The 22,704-nt window shown below is 39.3% G+C and overlaps 1 protein-coding gene across 5 annotated transcripts in view; it reads left to right on the top strand.

The window, feature by feature from the left end:
- Positions 1-21,306, top strand: part of elfn1a (extracellular leucine-rich repeat and fibronectin type III domain containing 1a) — a 185,466-nt gene extending 164,160 nt beyond the window's left edge. For 3 of the 5 annotated variants that reach the window (XM_029123120.2, XM_034294913.1, XM_034294914.1), the window contains exon 3: positions 16,687-21,306. In XM_029123120.2, the coding sequence (XP_028978953.1) occupies positions 17,034-19,433 (2,400 nt within the window). In that variant the 5' untranslated portion in view covers positions 16,687-17,033 and the 3' untranslated portion in view covers positions 19,434-21,306. Of the gene's footprint in view, positions 1-7,652; positions 7,762-13,539; positions 13,650-16,686 lie in introns of those variants that run through there. The other 2 variants (XM_010874588.4, XM_034294915.1) reach the window with 2 other exon arrangements.
- The last annotated feature ends 1,398 nt before the right edge of the window (positions 21,307-22,704 follow it).

The following is a 22,704-nucleotide window of genomic DNA, read 5'->3' as shown; positions in this document are numbered from 1 at the left end:
CGAGCATATGCAGCATTCGGTTACTCTAACAAGGAAAACTAGCAGGGCTGTAATTTATGCTGTGGACTTCAGTAGCAGTGGTGGAATTGATGTGAAGCCCACTAGAGTGAGTCACAGTGGACAAACAAACCCATCTATGCATTATTAATGAGGAAAAAGTATTTTCAGGTTTAACTTCATCTTCCATTTAACACCTAAAGGGATCCCGCAACAACACAGCGCTGAGAGGGAGAGCTGAGGTCGGGTCACACTGGCTCTCAGCCACTGCCAGACGGTATTTACGGTAAAGGTCAAGGGAACATTAATAAAAGACAATTTTCTCTTGAAGATATCTTTTGCCTCGCTAGATATTTTCCAGAGCTGTACTTTTCATATGTATTTCATGAAACAATCGGTTTGGGTTTCTAAATACGTATATTTTTTTTCTATCAGATGGCTTATGAAGTGGCTATCTGTAAATGTTCCTTAGTAAATCCACATTTATTGTTGTAGTGGTGGTTTTGTAGTGCTGGCCTTTGGCATTTTCTTGCTGAAACCTGCAACACAGTGTATGGAAGTGCAGTTTTTACTTTCTGGCTTTATGTATAGACTAGCAGATAACAGAGTGACTGCACCCACTTTTCCATTCTCGTAATATTGTGGAGATTAGGTCAACTAAACTAAAATGTCACACATATACTTTGGGCAGATACAGTCCATGCTCATGAAAGCCCAATCTGAATGTGCTTTTGATAGAGAAATCTCAACCGCATGCATTTTTCAGTCAGTGTTTGTGCTGTAGTTTGGGACACACATCAAAAGGGTGCCACCACACATAAAGTGTGACCATGTCATACAGCAGTGGAACTGTTTTGTAAGGGGGCCTTCGCGGACCCAGCCTGTCAGACTAAAACATCCAAATCATATTTTTTGTTGAGTACCTCACACCAAACCACTACCTCTAGGCCACTGGTGTTAGGTAGTTACGACGGGCCCCAGTGCACGCCAAACACATACGCACACCATTAGGCATATATTTTACGAACAATGTGTTGGATTTTACAGCTGAGTGAGTTACTTAGGCTATTGTGTTAGGAATGTAGAGGTCAAAGAGAAACATGAATATACGGTGACTGAAACCATCAGGGATGTATCACTATAACGCAGTATGACATAATGCTGCATCACAAATAGACTTCGCATAGCCCAAATCAATGTCATTGAAACAAGAATACACTCCCAACAACAATGTTCCTTCGACGCTATAAGCCAGGTGTGTTTTTTGTAGTTGCTGACTGGGACGGGGTTGCTGGCTGTGGGGTTCGTCGAACCTTTCCAGATTTTCTTGATAGGTCCTTCCCGAAAAAGGATTTTCCTGTAAATCCGCCACCAAATCCATTTCTTCTCCTTCTTCAGTCAGTGTTAAAAAAACACAAGTGAAAATCTAAAACAATCTAAAGCACTACATCCAAGCTATTTTATTGAGCTAACTGTCCCTCAAAGATCTATCATGAGCTGAACTCAAAGATCTAAGACTTTCTCTATGTACACCAAAGGCCTATTTCTCTCAAATATTGTTCACAAATCTGTCTAAATCTGTGTTAGTGAGCACTTCTCCTTTGCCGAGATATTCCATCCACCTCACAGGTGTGGTATATCAAGATGCTGATTAGACAGCGTTATTATTGCACAGGTGTGCCTTAGTCTGGCCACAATAAAAGGCCACTCTAAAATGTGCAGTTCCATCGCACAGCATAATGCCACAGATGTCGTAGGTTTTGAGGGAGCGTGCAATTGGCATGCTGACTGCAGGAATGTCCACCAGAGCTGTTGCCCGTGAATTGAATGTTAATTTCTCTACCATAAGCCGTCTCCAAAGGCGTTTCAGAGAATTTGGCAGTACATCCAACCGGCCTCACAACCTCAGAGTAACCACACCAGCCCAGGACCTCCACATCCAGCACCTCCAAGATCATCTGAGACCAGCCACCCGGACAGCTGCTGCAACAATCGGTTTGCATAACCAAAGAATTTCTGCACAAACTGTCAGAAACTGTCTCAGGGAAGCTCATCTGCATGCTCGTCATCCTCATCGGGGTCTCAACCTGACTGCAGTTCATCGTCGTAACCGAATTGAGTGGGCAAATGCTCAAATTCGATGGCGTCTGGCACTTTGGAAATGAAAGAAAAACTCTATGTGAAGGAGGTGTGTTGCACTGCATGAGGCAAATGGTGGTCTCAAATAAAATACAGCTCCCGAAAAAATTAAAAGACCACTGCACCTTTTTCTTTCCTTTCTACAAAAGTCAAAAAGGATGGTTTTGAGTTAGGGTTAAAATTAAGAGACCACTGCAAATAGAACTGTTCTGTTCCTCCTCCTTTTCGACTTCTTTGGAAAGGAAAGAAAAAGGTGCAGTGGTCTCTTAATTTTTCCGGAGCTGTATATTCAAACCAAAACAGTTTGAGGTATGCATGAAAGGGCCGTTAGCAAGCAGAATAGCAATAGTGTTCTCTTCACAGATGAATCCCGAATCAACATTGTGGATCGAGGTGGCGGTGGGGTTCTGGTATGGTCATGATAATGCACGGCCCCATGTTGCAAGGATCTGAACACAATTCCTGGAAGCTGAAAACATCCCAGTTCACCCATTGTGCATGTCTGGGATGCTCTGGATCGGTGTATACGACAGCATGTTCCAGGTCCTGCCAATATCCAGCAATTTCACACAGCCATTGAAGAGGAGTGGACCAACATTCCACAGGCCACAAGCAACAACCTGATCAACTCTATGCGAAGGAGATGTGTTGCACTGCATTAGGCAAATTGTGGTCACACCAGATACTGACTGGTTTTCGGACCCCTCGGGACCCCTCCAATACAGTGAAACTGCACATTTTAGATTGGCCTTTTATTGTGGCCAGCCTAAGGCACACCTGTGCAATAATCATGCTGTCTGATCAGTATCTTGATATGCCACACCTGTGAGGTTGATGGATTATCTCGGTAAAGGAGAAGTGCTCACTAAAACAGATTTAGACAGATTTGTTAACAATATTTGAGACAAATAGGCCTTTTGTGTATATGGAGAAAGTCTTAGATCTTTGAGTTCAGCTCATGATAAATGGGGGCAAAAACAAAAGTGTTGCGTTTATAATTTTGTTCAGTTTAGGTGGCTTGTCAAAAAATACGGCCAACATGGCAATCTCAAAATCCAATTGTTTAAAGAATATTACAGTCAACAACATTGTCCCAATTTGCTTCAATTTGCTTCAAACTCTGAAAACCTCAAGGTAGATTTACACCTGGAGACAGCACATAGAATAGTAATTTAACTATGTCAATAGACTGATGGGAATGCACTTTGTCAAATATATATAGCATTAATGAAAATATATAAAAATAAATTATAAGAATATGCATGTCATTTTGTTATAGATAGCTAGAGACTATTTTACCCAAGAAAATGAAATACATTACTGAGAAATGTTTGCCTTTTTGAGGTCATATATAGCAAATAGCACTATTGCTAACATTGTGTGAGTTCTTCTTTGAATACAGGCATATTTCTGAGGTAGCAACCAAGGGCCCATTCTTTTCACAACTCATAAAGAGGGCCTGCACTTTAAAAGGACCCCAGTGCAACTGCAGTCTGTTATTTATGACTCTGCTTTAAGCATCCCTATGCTAAATGGAATGGATTCATTTTTTGTAACTCTGGCCAACATCCCCCACAAAATGCAAACCCAAAAGGAAAAATTGCTGGAATGCTTGTGGGGACAGACTATGAGAATGTTGAGGTTGCCGAAATGTGGACAGACACCAACGCACTTTGGAACTGTACTGTATTACTGTGCGTTTTTTTGTTATCTAGCATTCAAATGTATTGGGTTTCCAGTTCACACGTAACACAGGCACGAGTAGAGAAAGCTGGGATTTAGATCTGTGTTTAATCTCTCCCTCAGGACTCATTCAAATCCAAGCTAAACAAACTGCGCCTCGGTAGGTTACTTTAGCACTGCTGCCTCCGATCCAATGGTAAATATTGACAGTCAGAAATCATCCATGGCGACAGTGTGCTTTCCCATATACAAGACAGTGTCACAAATGGCTCCAGTTTTTCATTTGAGCTTTAAAATAAAGTATGTATATCACAAATAAGATTGTGTCTCAGAAACAGCAGTGATATCAAGAATAGTCTATAAGATTACTGTTTTAGGAGCATGGTTGAAGAAAATGTTATTTTCAAAGTTGGACGTAATGTATGTACCATTTGTAAAGAAAACATGAGTGAGCAGGCAAAACACATGTCTTTTATTTCTTATGGGATTCATATTCAACTGTAGGTTATAACCGAATGGTACAATCATAAAACAAAACATTGCAACAAAGAAAATTAACTGACCCCTGTTCAAAAGTCTGCATACCCTTAGTTCTTAATACTGTGTATTACTCCCTTTAGCATCAAGAACAGCATGCAGTCTTTTGTAGTAGTTGTCTATGAGGCCCCAAATTCTTGCATGTGGTATAGCTGCCCATTCATCTTGGCGAAATGCCTCCAGGTCATTTGGTCGTCTTGCATGAACCGCACATTTGAGATTTCCCCAGAGTGGCTCGATGATATTAAGGTCAGGAGACTGTGATGGCCTCTCCAGAACCTTCTCCTTTTTCTGCTGTAACCACTGGAGGGTCAACTTGGCCTTGTGATTAGGGTCATTGTCGTGCTAGAAAGTTCAAGAGCGTCCCATGCACAGCTTTCGTGCAGAAGAATGCAAAGTTAGAGATCAAAGAGAAAGATTCCCTGTGCCTTTAGAGCTCACACAACCCCAAAACATCAGTGAGCCACCACCATGCTTCACAGTGGGGATGGTATTCTGTTCACTATAGGCCTTGTTGACCCCTCTCCAAACAAAGCGCTTATGGTTGTGACCATAAAGCTCTATTTTGGTCTCGTCACCCCAAATTACAGTGTGCCAGAAGCTGTGAGGCGGGTCAAGGTTTTGTCAGGCATATTGTAACCAGCCTTTTTTGTCGCAGTGGCGCAGTAAAGGCTTCTTTCTGGCAACTCGACCATTCTCATTTTTGTTCATGTATCGTCGTATTGTGCTCCTTGAAACAACCACACCTGTCTTTTTCCAGAGCAGCATGTATGTCTCCTGGAGTTACCTGTGGGTTTTTCTTTGTATCCCAAACAATTCTTCTGGCAGTTTTGGCTGAAATCTTCCTTGGTTTAACTGACCTTGGCTTGGTATCAAGAGATCCCTGAATTTTCCATTTCTTAATAAGTGATTGAACAGTACTGACTGGCATTTGCAAGGCTTTGGATATCTTTTTATATCTATATCTAAATTAACCTTTAATTGCCATTTTAACCTGTGTGTGTCACCTTGTATTCTGTAACAAGGCCAAACATTCAAGGGTATGTAAACTTTTGATCTGGGCCATTTGGGGAATGTCTATTATCATTATTATTGAAAAAGAAGCCAAACAACTATGTGATAATAAATAGCTTCATATGATCACTATCTTTAAATACAAAATCGTTTTTTTGCATGATCAGTCATATTTTCAAAATCAATGGCAAAATTTCACAATTTCTGCCAAGGTATGCAAACTTATGAGCACAACTCTATATGAGCACATATAACATGTTAGGCAAAAGAGCATTGCAATGGAGATTCACTTCAAAATATTGCCTATTCATGGCTATTTAGTTATTTCCCTGTGCATGTTGTTGATGGACCGAAGAGAAGGTAACAACAACAAAACACAATTTACAATTCTCGATAATCATAGATGCATTTAGCATGAGCATTTTCTCCAATAAATAAATGACTAGCATGGACATGTTATGTTAAGGCAGTTTAATTTGACTTTTGAAATCAATGTAACAAATAATTTAACTGATTGAAACTATTCAAAAGTCAGAACATGCTTGACAATTCTGTTTCTGTTCCAATCTTTCTGTTTAAAGATGCTGACCAGAGTGTAGTCCTAAATACACTGCTAAAAAAAGGGAACACTTAAATCAAACATCGGGTCTCGAAGGAAATATATTAAAGATCAAAATCTTTACTGTACATTGTGTAATTCGTTGAGAAAAAAATGACTTAAAACAAGGGACAATGGAAACCAAAAAAAAACTACTTATTGAGAATTTGGTCAGAAACATGCACACCATTAGCCTGCTGGAGGTCATTTTGTAGGGATCTGGCAGTGCTCCTTCTGTTTCTCCAAATGAGCAGATACTGGTCCTGCTGCTGGGTTGATGCCCTTCTATGGCCCTGTCCAGTTCTCCTTGTGTAACAGCCCGTCTCCTGGGATCTCCTCCATGCACTTGAGACTGTACTGGGAGACACAACAAACCTTAATGCGATGGCACATATGGATGTGCAACCTGAATGGTCTGCAGGTACCACCTCATGCAACCAGTAGTGACAAGGACACTAGCAAAACACAAAACTAGAGAAGAATCAGTCAGGAAGGATAAGGAGAGAGCAGTTGTCTGTGGCCACCATCTGCAAAACCATTCCCTTTTTGGAGGTTGTCTTGCTGTTGCCTCTCCAGTGCACTTGTTGTCACTTTCATTTGCACCAAAACAGGTGACATTGATTCACAATCGCTTATGCTTCCTAACTGGACAGATTGATATCCCTGAAGTTTAATTGACTTGGTGTTGTACTTGGTTATACTTGGTGATGATTACTTGTTCCCTGAATGTTTTTGAGCAGTGTAGTTCATGCTGAACTGGAAATACTCTACTCCCAAATCATCAGTAATTTCCTATTCAAATCAAGCCAGCATCATGTACACTGCATAGTGAGAGTGTACTAAACAATGGATATTTTATTCATAGTGTTTCCTAGCTTTTGGAATGTGGGCAGTTTTGTTTATGAATAGGAACAGCACATGCTAAAGAGGTTAATGGAACTCGACCCAGACAATATAAATGTCATGGAAATGTGTGGGGCAAAGATTTTTGCAGGAAAGATTGCAAATAATTTTGCTACCTAGATATATGTGCTTTGACTTAGTAGTGTGATATGTTTTTGGATGTCAAACCCAAAATATATTCATGTCATTTTCTCTAATGAACTGAATTGCAGGTAGAGACTATTTTCACTACCCCAACCAAATTCCTTATACTACCCATTTACCAGCTTAGGAACACACGTTAGCATTTGGCAGTCACTTCCCAACCCAAGGACCCTTTCTAAATGCAATGCAGCAAAATCCGCCAAATACCACCACATTTCAGAAACCAGATGTTGGGCCTATTACAATTTAACATCCAACCTTCATTAGTTCACGGCTGTTGACTGTGTTCCAAGGAGAGCATCCTTCTACTAACACCCACAGTCTGACATCCATTGACCTCATTACCGCGTCTATGAAATCATGGCTGGTTGCTATTTCCTAAAAACGTACGGTATGCTCACATCCTCGCAATGTTGTGTTGCCTCGTGCTAGATGGCAACACAACATTGCTAGGTCCAAATTGGAGCACGGTGGGCAGACCAATATGTAATGAATTCAACAGACTGTAGGAATGACCTTAGGTCCACAGTTCCGTTTCGAGGTATATTCCCACCGCGGTAAACTGTCAAAACTATCCTGTTGTATCAACACGATTGCCCCCCTTTTTGTAAAAGCCCCTGTCTTCTACCACCTGTAGGGACACCTTATCACCCTTTTCACCCTCTGTAAGTGGCTTCCGACAAGGCGACACGTCCACTTCCTGACCTGTGCCAGCAGCTGCATCAGGAGACTAAGAGGGACTAGTGGTGAGTGCACACGTCAAATGCCTCTGGGTTTAAAGTATTTAACAGCTGTCCTCTATGATTAACCTGTCCATCACTTGACTTCCCAACCCACTTTCATGGCCAGTCACTCCCACACCATTCACAATGAATTAATGGGTGTAATAACACAGTCACGTGATCTAGTCCCAACTACTAGTTCCTGGAGCAATGACTTTTCATTTCTAGTGTAGTTTATTATACTAGTAATTGGCTTTATTAAATTTTAATTCAAGAAAATAAAAACAACTCTTGTCTAGAGTAAGATCTGGTAGTCAATTACCAATCGCAAGGTCTTAAATGGAATTCAAATACAGATTCTAATAGGATTTGTTGGGATATGACTATACTCCTTGTCTTTTTAGTTTTTTGCAGCGACAGCGAGGTAGCATGTCTTCTTGTTCTCAGACATGTTTGAGTGTGACAAAAGTAGGCTGAAAAACAAGGTATAAGAGGAACTTGGTATTGTGTAACACACGCATCATAATGTGGTACAAACACATATCTGCTTCTAAAACGTCTGGGATGCTATAATTGGACTGGAAGAGAGAAAATGTAATTCATTGCTCTGAGCTGAGTTGCCCTCCTCCGCTCATGTTTGCCATTATATTGAATTTTAACAATGAAAGAATTAATAACTGGCAGATTCCAATCTGATTTGAATGCTGGTTAAGTGTCTCAAGGTTGAACAAAAACCCAGTGCTAGATACCACAGACAATGGAGTATATCCCTTGGGTCACAAAGATGTATTGACTAGACATTACGTGTCCTTTTTATACCCGGAAATGCAGTAAATTATGTTTATTCCCCTACAAGCATTTTCTTGCCTCTTGCCTATATTCTCATTATCAAAAAACAACCAATAATTTTCTGTGCGCACAGATACCACAAATACACCTTAATTGGTATGGGCAGTGTGCTTGTCCAATGTTCTGGCTTTAACATACATTGTCACTCTTAGACAATGTATTCTTCACCTCAAGCATGGATTTGTAACTTTTGTTTCTAATTTGGCAAATAGAAACTATTGGCTTATACATATGCCACTGTTATAGTCCAGTCAAATGTATTTGTAAAGCACATTGAAAAACAACTAGTGTCAACTTAAATGCTGTACAATCAATAGGGCAGCAAAATAAAAAATAAAAAATATTAAAATATACATAAATAAAAAATACATGCATGAAACATATAGCTAACTAAAAATATTTTCTTAGGACATGACAAACATAAACAGAACTTCCTACCCATTTGAATACTCAAATGCTAAAGTAAAAAGAGGTCTTAAGGTGGGATTGAAAACATTGCTACTAGTAGAGGACCTAATAAATAAAGGTAGGCAAAAACAGAAAAGGCATGGTCTCCTTTAAACTTCAATCAGGACCGTGGAGCACACAAAAGCAGTTTGTTGGAAGACCTGAGGGTCCTTGAGGAAGTCCAGACGGGAGGAAATGAACGCATGAACAACTGTCTCCAAATCCTTGAAAGAAATATTGGGTTTCAATTTGGCAATGGCCCGGAGCAGGAAGAAGTTACCCCTGACAGCATTTACTAGTTTATCAAATTTGAGATCTGAATCAAAAATTACAATGAGATAATTTGCATAGCTAAGTAAATTGTTAGATAGGGGCCCTAAGTAATTAACAAAAACGTTTGTGGAGTGTATGGGACCAAATACAATAACTTCTGTTTTTGTGTTATTTAAATGAAGAAGGTTTTTAGCTAGCCAGTATTTTATGTCTCTAAGACAATCAGAGAGTAATTTCAGGGATTTCTTTTCATACATTTTCAGGGGAAGCTACAACTGTGTGTCATCGGCATAGCAATGGTAGGAGATGTTATATTTCTGAAAGATGGAGCCCAAGGGAAGCATATATAACAAGAATAAGATAGGGCCTAGGACAGAGCCTTGAGGTATAAGCAGCATAACTGAAAACCTCATATCCATTGCCCCGTTAGACCTTAAGAATTGAAACTGAGACTTGAAACTTTCCTCATACTGAACAAAGATGCCTCCAGTACAATAAGGTCCTTTGAAAATACATTTTTCTTGAACTATATGTCTGAATAGACGGTAACTGGCATACAGTTGTGCCCAAAAGTTTGCATACCCTTGGAGAACTGGTAAAAGACAGCTCCGGAAAAGATTTGGAGACCACTGCGTCTTTTTCTTTCCTTTCCAAAAAAGTTGAAAAGGAACGTTTTGAGTTAGGAACAGAAGGGCTCAATTTGCAGTGGTCTCTTAATTTTACCCCTTCTGTTCCTAACTCAAAACATTCCTTTTCGGAAAGGAAAGAAAAAGGTGCAGTGGTCTCTTAATTTATTTCTGGAGCTGTATGTACCATTTGTAAAGAAGAAATGAGTGAAACACGTCTTTTATTTCTTATGGGATTCACATTCAACTGTAGGTCATTACAGAATGGCGCAATCATAAAAGAATACATGGCAACAAAGAAACAAATGAACTGACCCCTGTTGAAAAGTCTGCATACCCTTAGTTCAGGGCTGGCCAACCCTGTTCCTGGAGAGCCACAGTCCTGTAGGTTTTCTCTCCAACTCTTATTCAGCACACCTGATTCTAATTAGTAGTTGGATGAAAAGCAGATTCAGGTTAGTCACAAATGAGGCTGAAGAGAAAACCTACAGGGCTCTCCAGGAACAGGGTTGGCCAGCCCTGCCTTAGTTCTTAACACTGTGTATTGCCTGCTTTAGCATCAAGGACAGCATGCAGTCTTTTGTAATAGTTGTCTATGAGGCCCCAAATTCTTGGAGGTAGTATAGCTGCCCATTTTTCTTGGCAAACTGCTTCCATGTCATGCAAAGTCTTTGGTCGTCTTGCATGAATCGCATGTTTGAGATCTGCCCACAGTGACTCGATGATATTAAGGTCAGGAGACTGTAATGGCCACTCCAGAAACTTCCCCTTTTTCTGCTGTAACCACTGGAGGATCAACTCGTCCCTGTGCTTAGGGTCATTGTCATGCTGGAAAGTCTGAGAGAGTGTCCCATGCGCAGCTTTGTGCAGAAGAATGCAAATTGTCTGCCAGTATTTTCTGATAATATGCTGCATTCATCTTGCCATACATTTTCACAAGATTCCCTGTGTCTTTAGAGCTCACACACCCTCTAAACATCAGTGAGCCACCATCATGCTTCACAGTGGAGATTGTATTCTGTTCACTATAAGCCTTGTTGACCCCTCTCCAAACATAGCGCTTATGGTTGTGACCATAAAGATCTATTTTGGTCTTGTTACTCCAAATTACATTGTGCTAGAAGCTGTGAGGCATGTCAAGGTGTTTTCGGGCATATTGTAACCAGGTTTTTTGTGGCATTGGCACAGTAAAGGCTTCTTTCTGGCAACTCGACCATGCAGCTCATTTTTGTTCAAGGATTGTTGCATCCCGAACAATTCTTCTGGCAGTTTTAGATGACATTTTTCTTGGTCTACCTGATCTAGGCTTGGTATCAAGAGATCCCTGAATGTTCCTCTTCTTAATAAGTGATTGAGCAGTATTGACTGGCATTTGCAAGGCTTTGGATATCTTTTTTCTAATCCTTTTCAATCTTTATAAAGTTCCATTACCTTGTTATACAGGTCTTTTGACAGTTATTTTCTGCTCCCCATGGCTCAGTATCTAGCCTGCTCAGTGCATCCACATGAGAGCTAACAAACTCATTGACTATTTATATACAGACACTAATTGCAATTTAAAAAGCCCCAGGTGTGGGAAATTAACATTTAATTGCCATTTTCACCAGGGCGTGTCACCTTGTGTGTCTGTAACAAGGCCAAACATTCAAGGGTATGTAAAGTTTTGATCAGGGCCATTTCTGTGATTTCTGTTATCATTATGATTTAAAAAGGAGACAACCAACTATTTAATAATACATTATTTAATATGATCACTTCTTTTGCATGGTCAGTATTTTCTAAATCAATGCCAAAATGTCACGATTTCTGTCAGGGTATGCAAAAATATGAGCACAACTGTAACTTCAGTCAGTTTCACATTTAATCTTGACTGCTCTAGGAATTAATCTAGCCATCTTTTGGTTACTGGTCATATACTCTTACTATTAAGCTTCCTTTTGACCCAATTTCCTGCTAATTCACAGTTTTGAACCTACTGTACCAAACATAAGGCTCAGCCACACTGGCATGAATTTGCCTTTGAATTTTATAATTTGTAAAACTACTAGTTTATAAAACAAAATTACAAAAGGTTATCTAAACTATTGGAACAGCAAATCTTTGATCTGCTGGCCAGTAGGCATTTCAATTTCACACCTATAGAAAAGATGATTCATTACCCACACATCACAATAACTGCTACTGACATGATTAGCCTTTTATGGGAAATGAAATTAATGTAAATCTACTCAATAACATTAATTTTGGTGTATTCAAGTTTAGTAGAATATCACACATCTCCTGGCTCAATGAGCCTAGAATTCTGAGGGAACCTCTCTTTGGGGGGGATTACCATCTGACTTCTGCAAAGGGTAAACCTTCTGTAGCCGGTCATCTGGAGAGACATAAATCTTTTGATTAGACACAACACAGCTGGCAGATGCCTCTGTCACCAATGCGGTGTGGTGTCCATACGGCCAAAATATGCCTCCAAAGCCTTAGCCTTCAACTAGTGAGCACATCTGGAGCTCTGGCTAAGCATCATCGATTTACAGCAGGTTCCCATTGCTATTTAGTCATCTTTTTTTCATAGTCTTCCTCATGCTTAACATTTAGGTGGTTTTCAAGGAGGCTGTCAAAAACCACCAGGGTAGAAGCAACTGTTCGTAATTTAACTTCCCCACATGTGAAACCCACAGTGAAACCTTAACACATTTTTGGTTGAACATTTGCTGAGTTAGACGGATACTGTAGCTAAGATACAACACCACATGGTGTAATTGCAACCAAGCCATGGAGAAATGAAAAATACCTGACAGCATAGCATAATTAGAAAGTAAATTTAGTAGCAGCCGATTCCCCTAGGGAGTTGTTTTATTTGGATTATGGGTTGAATATGTTAGTTAAACATGTATGGGAAAATGCCTATGTTTATTATTTTGTCTAAGTTAATGTAAGTCTAATTAACAAGCTAGGTGTAAGGGTTGGGTGTAGCCACAAAAGGATATTATCACAATACTTGGATACCAATATGACAAGTATGGTGATTTAATACTGTGATGATTTTGATGTATTACATACAATGTCTGCTGCAAGTTGTTTCCACCAGTCATTGAAATAACATAACATCGAAAACATTTTATTTTTTCCTATGTTTTTTTAAAATGTATTAAGGAAAAAATACAGGAGATTTGGTGCAGGTACCGACATGTAACACAGACATAAAATGTACAATTATATTTTCAATCACACTCTTTGTGAAATGGTTTAGAAATTAGAAACCTAGCCTTTATTGTGCCACCGTGTGGTCAATCTGAACATACTTGCACGCATGGTGTCTTACTACATGTTCACAAAGTTTGTTAAGATTCCAGTATCTATGCCGGATTTATAGACATTTATGTGATAAACTAAACACAAACAAGCACACACATGCACGTACACACACACACACACACACACACACAGACACACGTGGATAGTAACACATGGGTTGGCCTTTAAAGTTTGCTTTTCTTGTCTAGTTTCCCCTTGTTTTTCTGTTGTTGTTCTCCTGTGTTTCTGTGTGTTTCTCCCTTTTCTCATTGGCCATGGGTGGGCGGTGGTTTGACTGTATTGGACGTGGAGGGGCCCTGAGAGGTGGTGGAGATTGGGCTCCTTTGAATCTTGTATGTTGAAAGAGTCGGAGGTTGTCGTTGTTGTTGGGGGGATTTGGAGGAAAGCCACGGTTGATTTACGGTATGTTATAAATATAAGAATAAGAACAATAATAAAAAGTAAATTGCATCCTTCCAGATTTACTATCTCAATGGAATTATAGTTTTTTACAACCGCACTTTACAGCCTTGTTTTTAACATACAATATAAACAGCTTGTTCATTGTATGAGTCTGCCGAGGATCCTAAGAAGCCCCTTCTTAATCATAAAATACTTTTCACAAATGAAGGTAAAAGATACAGTTTTTACATATCGAAGTGTAAAATCCCATAGCATATCAACCACCCAAAGACATTGATATCCATTGGAACAACATGGTAATAGTACTGCAGACTGTATAGAAATATAATTAGTATAATTCCAAAGGCTATATCTGAGTTTCACTGTACAAGACGTTTCTCTGCTTCTGGGTAGGTGCATTGTACTTTCAAGTATCATATGTAACTACACTGTTTTTAAATGACACTTGATTTGGTATATGCTTTGAGCCGGGTCATGAAATAAACTAATTGAAAATTATAAGTGATGGCTGGCAACACATGCATGGATCTGATACTAGCAGCACCTTGCATTAAAATATAGGGCCAGATTTTGATAGATATTGATTTTGCTTTTAACCAGATGACAGAATTTAAAAAGAAAAGTGTTCAACTTATCCTACTTTCTCCTTTCCTTACCGATGTGTTGCTAGGGGCAACGATGGCCAATCTAATATGTATGGACCGTAACATATATATTTTTTATAAATACAAGTTCAACACTGTGTTTTTATATGTTCTACAATGTATTCAGCTGTTAAACATTATGCAGCTGAAACATTACCAATAACAATGAAATAATCACGAAACGTGTCTGTTGGGCCTTAATGTTACACTCCAATAACACTTGGCATTGTACCAAAGCCAAAGGATGGGTACATTACAGGCATGTTGCTGTTCTGCAGTCGTTTGTTGCTCATATGGTATGTATTTGCTGAATGGGAAATATTTGGAAAACTATTACTGCCAGTGCAGGCATTGTGAAGGACACAAAGCTTGTTGTCAATGAATTGCATTGCGTGACAGGCTACTCTCCGGCTGCATCTGAAGTGTGCAAGCAATATCCTTCTTGGGTTATGCATCTCTCCCTACCCCGGTTGGTTCATTTTCAAGGGACTCCCCACCACCGAGGGGCACTTGAAAACAAGGAGGTTTGGGATTGAGCCAATAAATGTATAATGATGTCTCCTTATGGCTTCCTGGTTTTACCACTGACTGCTACTGCTATTAATGAGCCACTATGGAGTGTCACAAACACCACTCCAATGATGTATCTGTTTTCTCCTCAATAAATCTCCCGTATGCGTTGAAAATATCCTTACTACATTGGTAGAGGATCCTGTGACCAAGAGGAACACATTAAACACTGCAATTTTAAGAGGTTTGCTCTATGATAGCTGCAGATAGCCTAGTGGTTAAAGCCCGGGCCAATAACTGAAAGGTTGCTCATTAAGTTTCCAAGCCAGTATGGATAAACATTGATTGTTGTGCCCTTAACCTTAGTTGCCCCTATTAGCTGCTCTGAATATGAGCATCTGGGAACAACTCAAGTGTAAATGTTAAGTTCTAAAGAAATTATAACTGCTGGATATCCCTTTCAAAAGCAAATAACAGGCAACTTAACGCCCAGAATTGAATTACACTACAACATCACAACCTTTCACATATCACAGGACCTTTCCAATAACACTTAAGCCTACACAAACAAAATATGTAACCTTTTTGTTTACACTATTATTAGCCTGCAAAACTACTTCTAACTTATTTAATACTGGATTAAATTCTATACAAATGGTATCCACAATTTAATTTAGCTCGAGGTATAGTGCAAATAAACAATGAAAATATTTCCTAAGTCTTAATGTGTTACATTTCCCCAGGACAAACAAAACACATATTATTATTATTATTATTATTAATATTCATGATGTAAAATGTGAATTGGGACACTTGATACGTTGAGCGAACATGCCATTGTACATCATACTGTACATGATAAATTGCCTGTTTTGTTATTCAACTAATCGTGTCCTTTCTGTCATCCTGTGAACTCCTTTCATTGCTGCTCACAGCTATATTCTTTTATTTGCTGCACAAAGAAACCCATCAGGAAATGAAAGAAAAGCATAATGATTTAGTATTGAGGGAATGGCAAGTTAAAAGGTAGCTCTTTTAATGGAAATATGCAATTTCTGGTGTCAAACCAAAAGTATTAATGTAAGATGACTTGGCCAGTTTTCCTTTCTGGACACAGTAACAGAATAGGAATATTGCTGTTCTGGTCAACCACGGTGTAAGTTATAACATAAACAATATATGAGAATGACTCAGATGCTTAAACATTTGACTTTCCATCCTTTCAGCACCTCTCATGTTGAGGTCACCTGCTGATTATTAATAATGATTTATTTATTAATATCCATATCGCATGTCCCTATAGGAAATGCACTCTGCCTAATGTTTCTTCTGGAAATAGGTTCTTAAGAGTATTCAAGGGTTTCTAAGTAACTAAGGAACTAATACCAAATGTTGTTTCTGGAACTAATACCAAATGTTGCTTCTGGAACTAGGTTCCTTAGAGTATTCAAGTAACATTATGGCACTTGGTCATTGATTTAAGACTCAATTTTAACATCAGTTGGACTCAGTTGTGTTGGACAGTCCCCAGGTCATTCGTGTGAAAACAGGGACCCTGCATTTCTCAACCTGTCAAGTGGTAATTGGCCAGTGGTTTCCTTTAATAGCAATATGCCACAGGGACTAAACAGCACTGAAATTGTGTACAAAATAATTGGATGGTCATGAAAGAGGAAGAACACACATTAATCCTTTTTTGCCTTTAATAGTAACGGGGAAAAAACAAAAATATGTATTGATTATTTGGATATAAATGTTCATATGCAGGATTAATTAATATACTGTGTAGTAAAATACATTTTTTAAATAGACTGCTATGTAATAGTCTATAATTGTATCGGATAAACATTGTTTTAATGTATCTATTTCTCTCCTCCTCACAGGGAGTTCCTCTGAGCCCATGAATGTGACACTGAAAAAAAGACAGTGGAAGAAACATTAGGATGCTACTGATTAATAATGTACAAGCACAAGCAAACCTGAGGTGGTGAAATACTGAATCTCAGCAAACCATCTCTAAAGTGTCACTGCAGGCTCAAAATGTACATGCCCAACATCGTTTTGTAAATGGCTGAAACGCTAGGACGGAATTATCCTTCACTGGACAGGAAGGACAAAATATTGTTTGACCACTGAATAGAACAGTTGAAAGTCCAGTTTGATTACAAAAACACAGTTCAACGTTTATAGAGACCAAAGTGGTGCAATCTTCTAGCTTTTTGCCCGGTTCATGACATCAAGAGGAGCACCAATGGCCTGCGGTGGAAACAAAGTGATGAGTGCCTTTTTCTGGTCTGTGGCCGTGTTATATTTGACTCATACAGGCAGAGTCAATGGTGACTGCTGGCTCATTGAAGGTGAGAAGGGCTTTGTGTGGCTGGCCATCTGCAGCCAAAACCAACCACCATATGAGGCTATCCCCACACATATAAACAGCACCATTGTGGACCTTCGACTCAATGAAAACAAGATCAAAAGTATACATTTCTCTGCACTCAGCCGCTTTGCCAACCTGACTTACCTAAACCTGACCAAGAATGAAATCAATTACATAGAAGATGGAGCCTTTTCTGCCCAGTTCAACTTACAGGTCCTTCAGTTAGGCTTCAACAAACTCCGTAACCTCACAGAGGGCATCCTCAGGGGTTTGACCAAGCTTCAGTACCTCTACCTCCAGGCCAACCTGATTGAGACTGTGACACCCAATGCCTTCTGGGAATGCCCCAACATCGAAAACATTGACCTATCTATGAACCGTATTCAGCAGCTAGATGGGAACACGTTTACCCAGCTGGCTAAACTGACCACCTGTGAGCTTTACACAAACCCGTTTAACTGTTCCTGTGAACTATTCGGCTTCATAAAGTGGCTCTCCATGTTTCCAAACAGGACAAATGAACGTATGGTCTGTGACTCTCCATTAGATGTCTCCGGCTATAGTCTGCTCAATCCTAACAACCCAACTTTTCAGAATGCTCTCTATATGCTATCCACTGTGTGTACGGAAGACCATGTGACACAGTACATACCAATGCCTCCTGAGACCACCACCCTCTCACCAGACTTTACTCCCTGCGGGATGGAGGACTGTCCTTCAGGTACTGAGCCAGATGACAATCTTTTTGTTCCAACATTGATTGATGCAGATATAAACGCTACTATGAAGCTGAAGCAAGTCTCAAAAACAGGCGCCACAATCACTGTTCAGATCCCTCATCCCTTCAAAAAAATGTACAGTCTGGTTCTCTACAATAACAGCTTTTACACTGATATTCAAAACCTAAAAATTCAAAAAGAGGACATAGAACTTAAAAACCTAAAACCCCATACAAACTACACTTACTGTGTTGTTTCAATAAAGAGTGCTCTTAGAGTCAATCATACGTGTCTGATGATCTCCACAGGACCCTGGAATGGGAAAGAGAGACTGCAAAACAATGCAACAGCTACCCACTACATTATGACCATCCTAGGTTGTCTCTTCAGTATGGTAATTGTCCTAGGGGTGGTCTATTATTGCTTGAGGAAAAAACGACAGCAAGATGAAAGGCAAAAAAAGGCTGGTAGCCTTAAGAAAAATATAATTGAACTGAAGTACGGGCAAGAGCTCGAAGGGGGAACCATTTCCAGGATGTCACAGAAGCAAATGATGGCCGGGGAGAGTTTGTCCCGCATGCCGTACCTGCCATCTGGTAGTGAAATGGAGCAGTATAAGCTGCAGGAGATAAGAGATGACACGCCTAAAATGGCCAAGGGAAGTTACATAGAGGTGCGTGGCACTGGAGACCACCATGAACGCAGGGATTGTGAGATGTCCATGCCTGGGATGTCCGTACCAGGGAACAGCCAAGGCTCAGTGGCTGAGATTTCAACAATTGCGAAAGAGGTGGATAAGGTCAATCAGATCATTAACAACTGTATCGATGCTCTGAAATCTGAATCCACGTCTTTTCAAGGGGTCAAATCGGGAGCTGTGTCCAACCAGGAGCCCCAGCTTGTCTTAATATCAGAGCAGCCGCAGAGCAAGTCTGGGTTCCTGTCCCCAGGGTATAAGGACAGCTACCACCACTCATTACAGAGGCACCACACCTCGGATATCTCAACAAAGCGTCCCAGCACCGCTACTGGAGGTCCAATGCGGAGCCCAAGGCCTTACCGTTCGGAGTCCAAGTACATAGAGAAGACCTCGCCAACGGGTGACACCATCCTGACTGTAACTCCAGCTGCTGCCATCCTCAGGGCAGAGGCCGAGAAGATCAGGCAGTACAGTGAGCACCGACACTCCTACCCAGAAAGCCACCAGCTGCAGATTGAGGAATTGGAAGGGCCCGGAAGCCACAAGCCCTCCCTCCTAGAGCCCCTAACACGCCCACGACCCAGAGACATGGCGTATTCTCAGCTGTCCCCTCAGTACCATAACCTCAGCTACTCCTCCAGTCCTGAGTACTACTGCAAACCACAACACACTATCTGGGAGCGATTTAAACTCCACCGCAAACGGCATAAGGATGAGGATGAGTACATGGCGGCCGGGCATGCTTTACGTAAAAAAGTGCAGTTTGCCAAGGATGAGGACCTGCATGACATTTTAGACTACTGGAAAGGTGTATCTGCCCAACAGAAATCTTAATCTATCCAAGTGTTTTCTAATGGACAACAACTTTCAGAGATGACACAGATACCTTATATGTAAAACTTATTGATTAGATGGATTCTTCCATATTGCGATCAACTACTTATCCTTATATATCGCAATATATTTTGACTGTGATTAATATGGAAAAAGAACCTTGGAAATTACCATCCTGGAAAATACCATCTGGAATTTGTCACATTATGTATGAAATGTATGGTAATAGACTTTAATCTAACGTTTCAAGAAGAAAACATGTTGCAAATTAATTATATGGATTATAGGTATTTGGGTATCGCATGGCCAAGTCCTGTGACAGTGGATTTGCTGTTGTGTACTTTGAGAAAATACTGTAACAAACATCAAAAAACATGTCTTCTGAAACCTAAATTTTTTTTTTTGAAGAACTACTGAACATAAGAAAAATTCTCCCCACATATATTTCATTCTACAAAGGAACTATGTACAGATAAAGTTTCTATATTTGCCATTTTTGCAGGTAAGAACTGAAAAAATTATGGATTTGAATCAGGTTTAGCCTATGGTTTTCAGAGACAATTATTTTGTTTGTTCTTAATGATTGCCATGTCCTTACTGATAAAATTTAAACTGATCAAGAAAATTGGTATTATCCTACCCAGATCACTAAACATGTCCTTCCCTATCCAATAATAAATGTTTGAGGCCACAAAACAAACTGCACAATATTTGAAGGCTGGAATTTTCTATATGTTATATTCCACTTTAGACAGTTATCTGTATTTACTGATGATGATGGTCTGTGTTAGCATCATGACACATCAGTCGTATCTTTAGAACCAAAGTAGAAAAGGCTGAAGTGTTTCAAACATTTTCTTTCTGCATGGTCTGAGATATGTGTGAACATACAGTAGTAAATCAGGTTCCATATGCATTTCTTTTGAATTTTTTCTACTGAGTTTCGAAGAGCCAAAACATTTTCATAGTTTCTTTTGCTAAAGTTTAATTAATCATTCACGTTTATATTACAACTATTTTCCACATTAGGCATCTGCAGTTTCTCACCTAATGGTTAGGCCGAATGCTGAGAATGCATTTCACATTCTCTACTGGAATATCTATCTTATAGCCCGATGGATGAATGTACAACATACACAATTAAATATGTAAACGGCAGCTTTTTGTTTTCTTTCAGTTTTACATTCTTTGCTTTTTACAACCATATTCTCCTATTTTATTTGCCTCAACTTGGTTTATCAATTCATATATTTCCCATAATTTATTATACTGAATATGTGTCTACCATTTTTAACCAATAAAGTAAAAACAGCAAAGTCAGTTTGATTCACTGACGGCTCTTGTTGAAGGTTTTTTCTTCTTATACTGTTTGGCTGTTATGACTCTTTTGTAAATTATCAAAGGTATATCAAAATACCAGGTTTTACTATTCACAATTGTCCCATGAATGCCTGAACTAAACTAATGGCGCTGTATATTACCTATACAATATTTTATTTTGTGGATACAAGAGATACCTTGGCTGTCTGAGTTCTTATTTCAACCGCCTTAAACTTCTGAAATATGTGTGCGACTGTAATTTTCTTTGTTGATATTGTCTTTATTTGTTGTAATTTTTCTAAATGCATTTCAATAGATTCCAAGAGCTGTCCGATTTCTAGATTAATTAGCAAGTAAGCTACATGTTTTTATACTGCATATTGTAGCACTTCTGTGTCTCATTAAAATTAGAATTGTTGGGAAACCGGTGGAAAAAACAGTAAACAGCTGTTGTACACCAGATAACAAGAGCACAATAGAGTGTTTTTTATTTTATTTCTAATTACTATGTTATCTGCTTTCAGACAAAGTACTGTGAAATAAAGTTAAGGGTGCACCCATCTTCAGAATCTTTGATGTTTTTTTATAGCTAAATCAAGGGTCTCTATTATCAGCTGCAAAATTCAACCAGCTACAACCTGAGCTTTGCTATTTTCACTGTTGGGTAAGGATTGACAATGTGCCTGTCTTTTATTAGCTTGCTAGCACTCAGTGATAAGGGGTCATCAAAATATTTGAGTTGTGATCCAAAGTGCAAATTTCAGGCAGCGCTAGTAGAGATATTTAGAACCAATCAAATGCTAGTCTATCATGAACACTATTATGACATGATATTTGAGAGTTGAAACCTATAACCAGCTGTGATGCACACTGCATATATGCGCATGGAAAAGTGATGTGCTTTAGTTAAGTATTATTTTGTATTATTGGGATAAGTTATTGAAGTCAGGTCCTGTTTTGGGCATGCATAAAATCCTGTCCAAATATACGTCCTCCAGAGTTGAGCAAAAACGGTTATTTGAAGAAAATGTGGTCAAAGATCAAATTAATTCAACAAATATATTTATTAATGTTTTTTTTTTAAATGACACTTGAAACTGGTTAGTATGGTCAGATGAGACAAAAAAAGTTTTTTTTTGGCCAGAAACTGTAGAGGAAATAGTCATGGAGAAAATAACATAATCCCAATGGTGAAGAATGGTCATGGATATGAGAAGCTTTTCTTTTTTTCCTCAAAGGTCCTGGGAACCATGTTGGGATACATGGCATCATGGACTCTGACAAGTACAAAGAGATTTTAGAGCAATATCTGCATGCCTCAGCCAGGAAGCTGAAACACATCTGTTTTTGGATCTTCCAGCAGGACAGTGGTCAAAAGCCTTCTTCTACACAAAAGTGGTTAAACGACCAAAAAATCGAAGCTTTGCAATGGTCATTCCAGAATCCTGACATAAACCCCATGGAAAACATGTGGGGTGAAAAGCTGAAAAGCAGAGTCCATGAGTAAGGACCAAGGACTGAAGCATCTGGATAGATTCTTCATGGAAGAATGGTGTCAGATTCCTTGCATGTGTTCTATAATGGTTTGGTCAAATCAAGCATTGTCATTGTTTGAAATACTTTCTAAGCTGAAGTAACGCTGTTCACCAAGGGTAATGGTGTGACAAAATAGGTGGTTTATTAACTTTTTTAGGAAAATCAACTTTCAGCATAGCCAGGCAATTAATAAATTGTTGGTTTGCAACTGTCTGCCTTTCCTACGTGTAATTAATTGTTTTAATTTTGAATACTGATATCTGTGGTGCAGTCCCCTGTAATTGTGTCAGGTGTAGATAAACATGTTTTCGATTCTGGATACTTACTGACAGTCATTAATTATATATTTTTGTTTGGGAAATGTTCCACCTAGTTAGGTCAATTTTCATACAGTTTGGAAACTAACAGGGTGGAC

Source organism: Esox lucius, chromosome 11 (assembly GCF_011004845.1).
Source record: "Esox lucius isolate fEsoLuc1 chromosome 11, fEsoLuc1.pri, whole genome shotgun sequence".
Classification (NCBI taxonomy): Eukaryota; Metazoa; Chordata; class Actinopteri; order Esociformes; family Esocidae; genus Esox; species Esox lucius.
The sequence above is the reverse complement of the archived record's forward strand: the minus strand, read 5'-3'. Positions and strand labels throughout refer to the sequence as shown.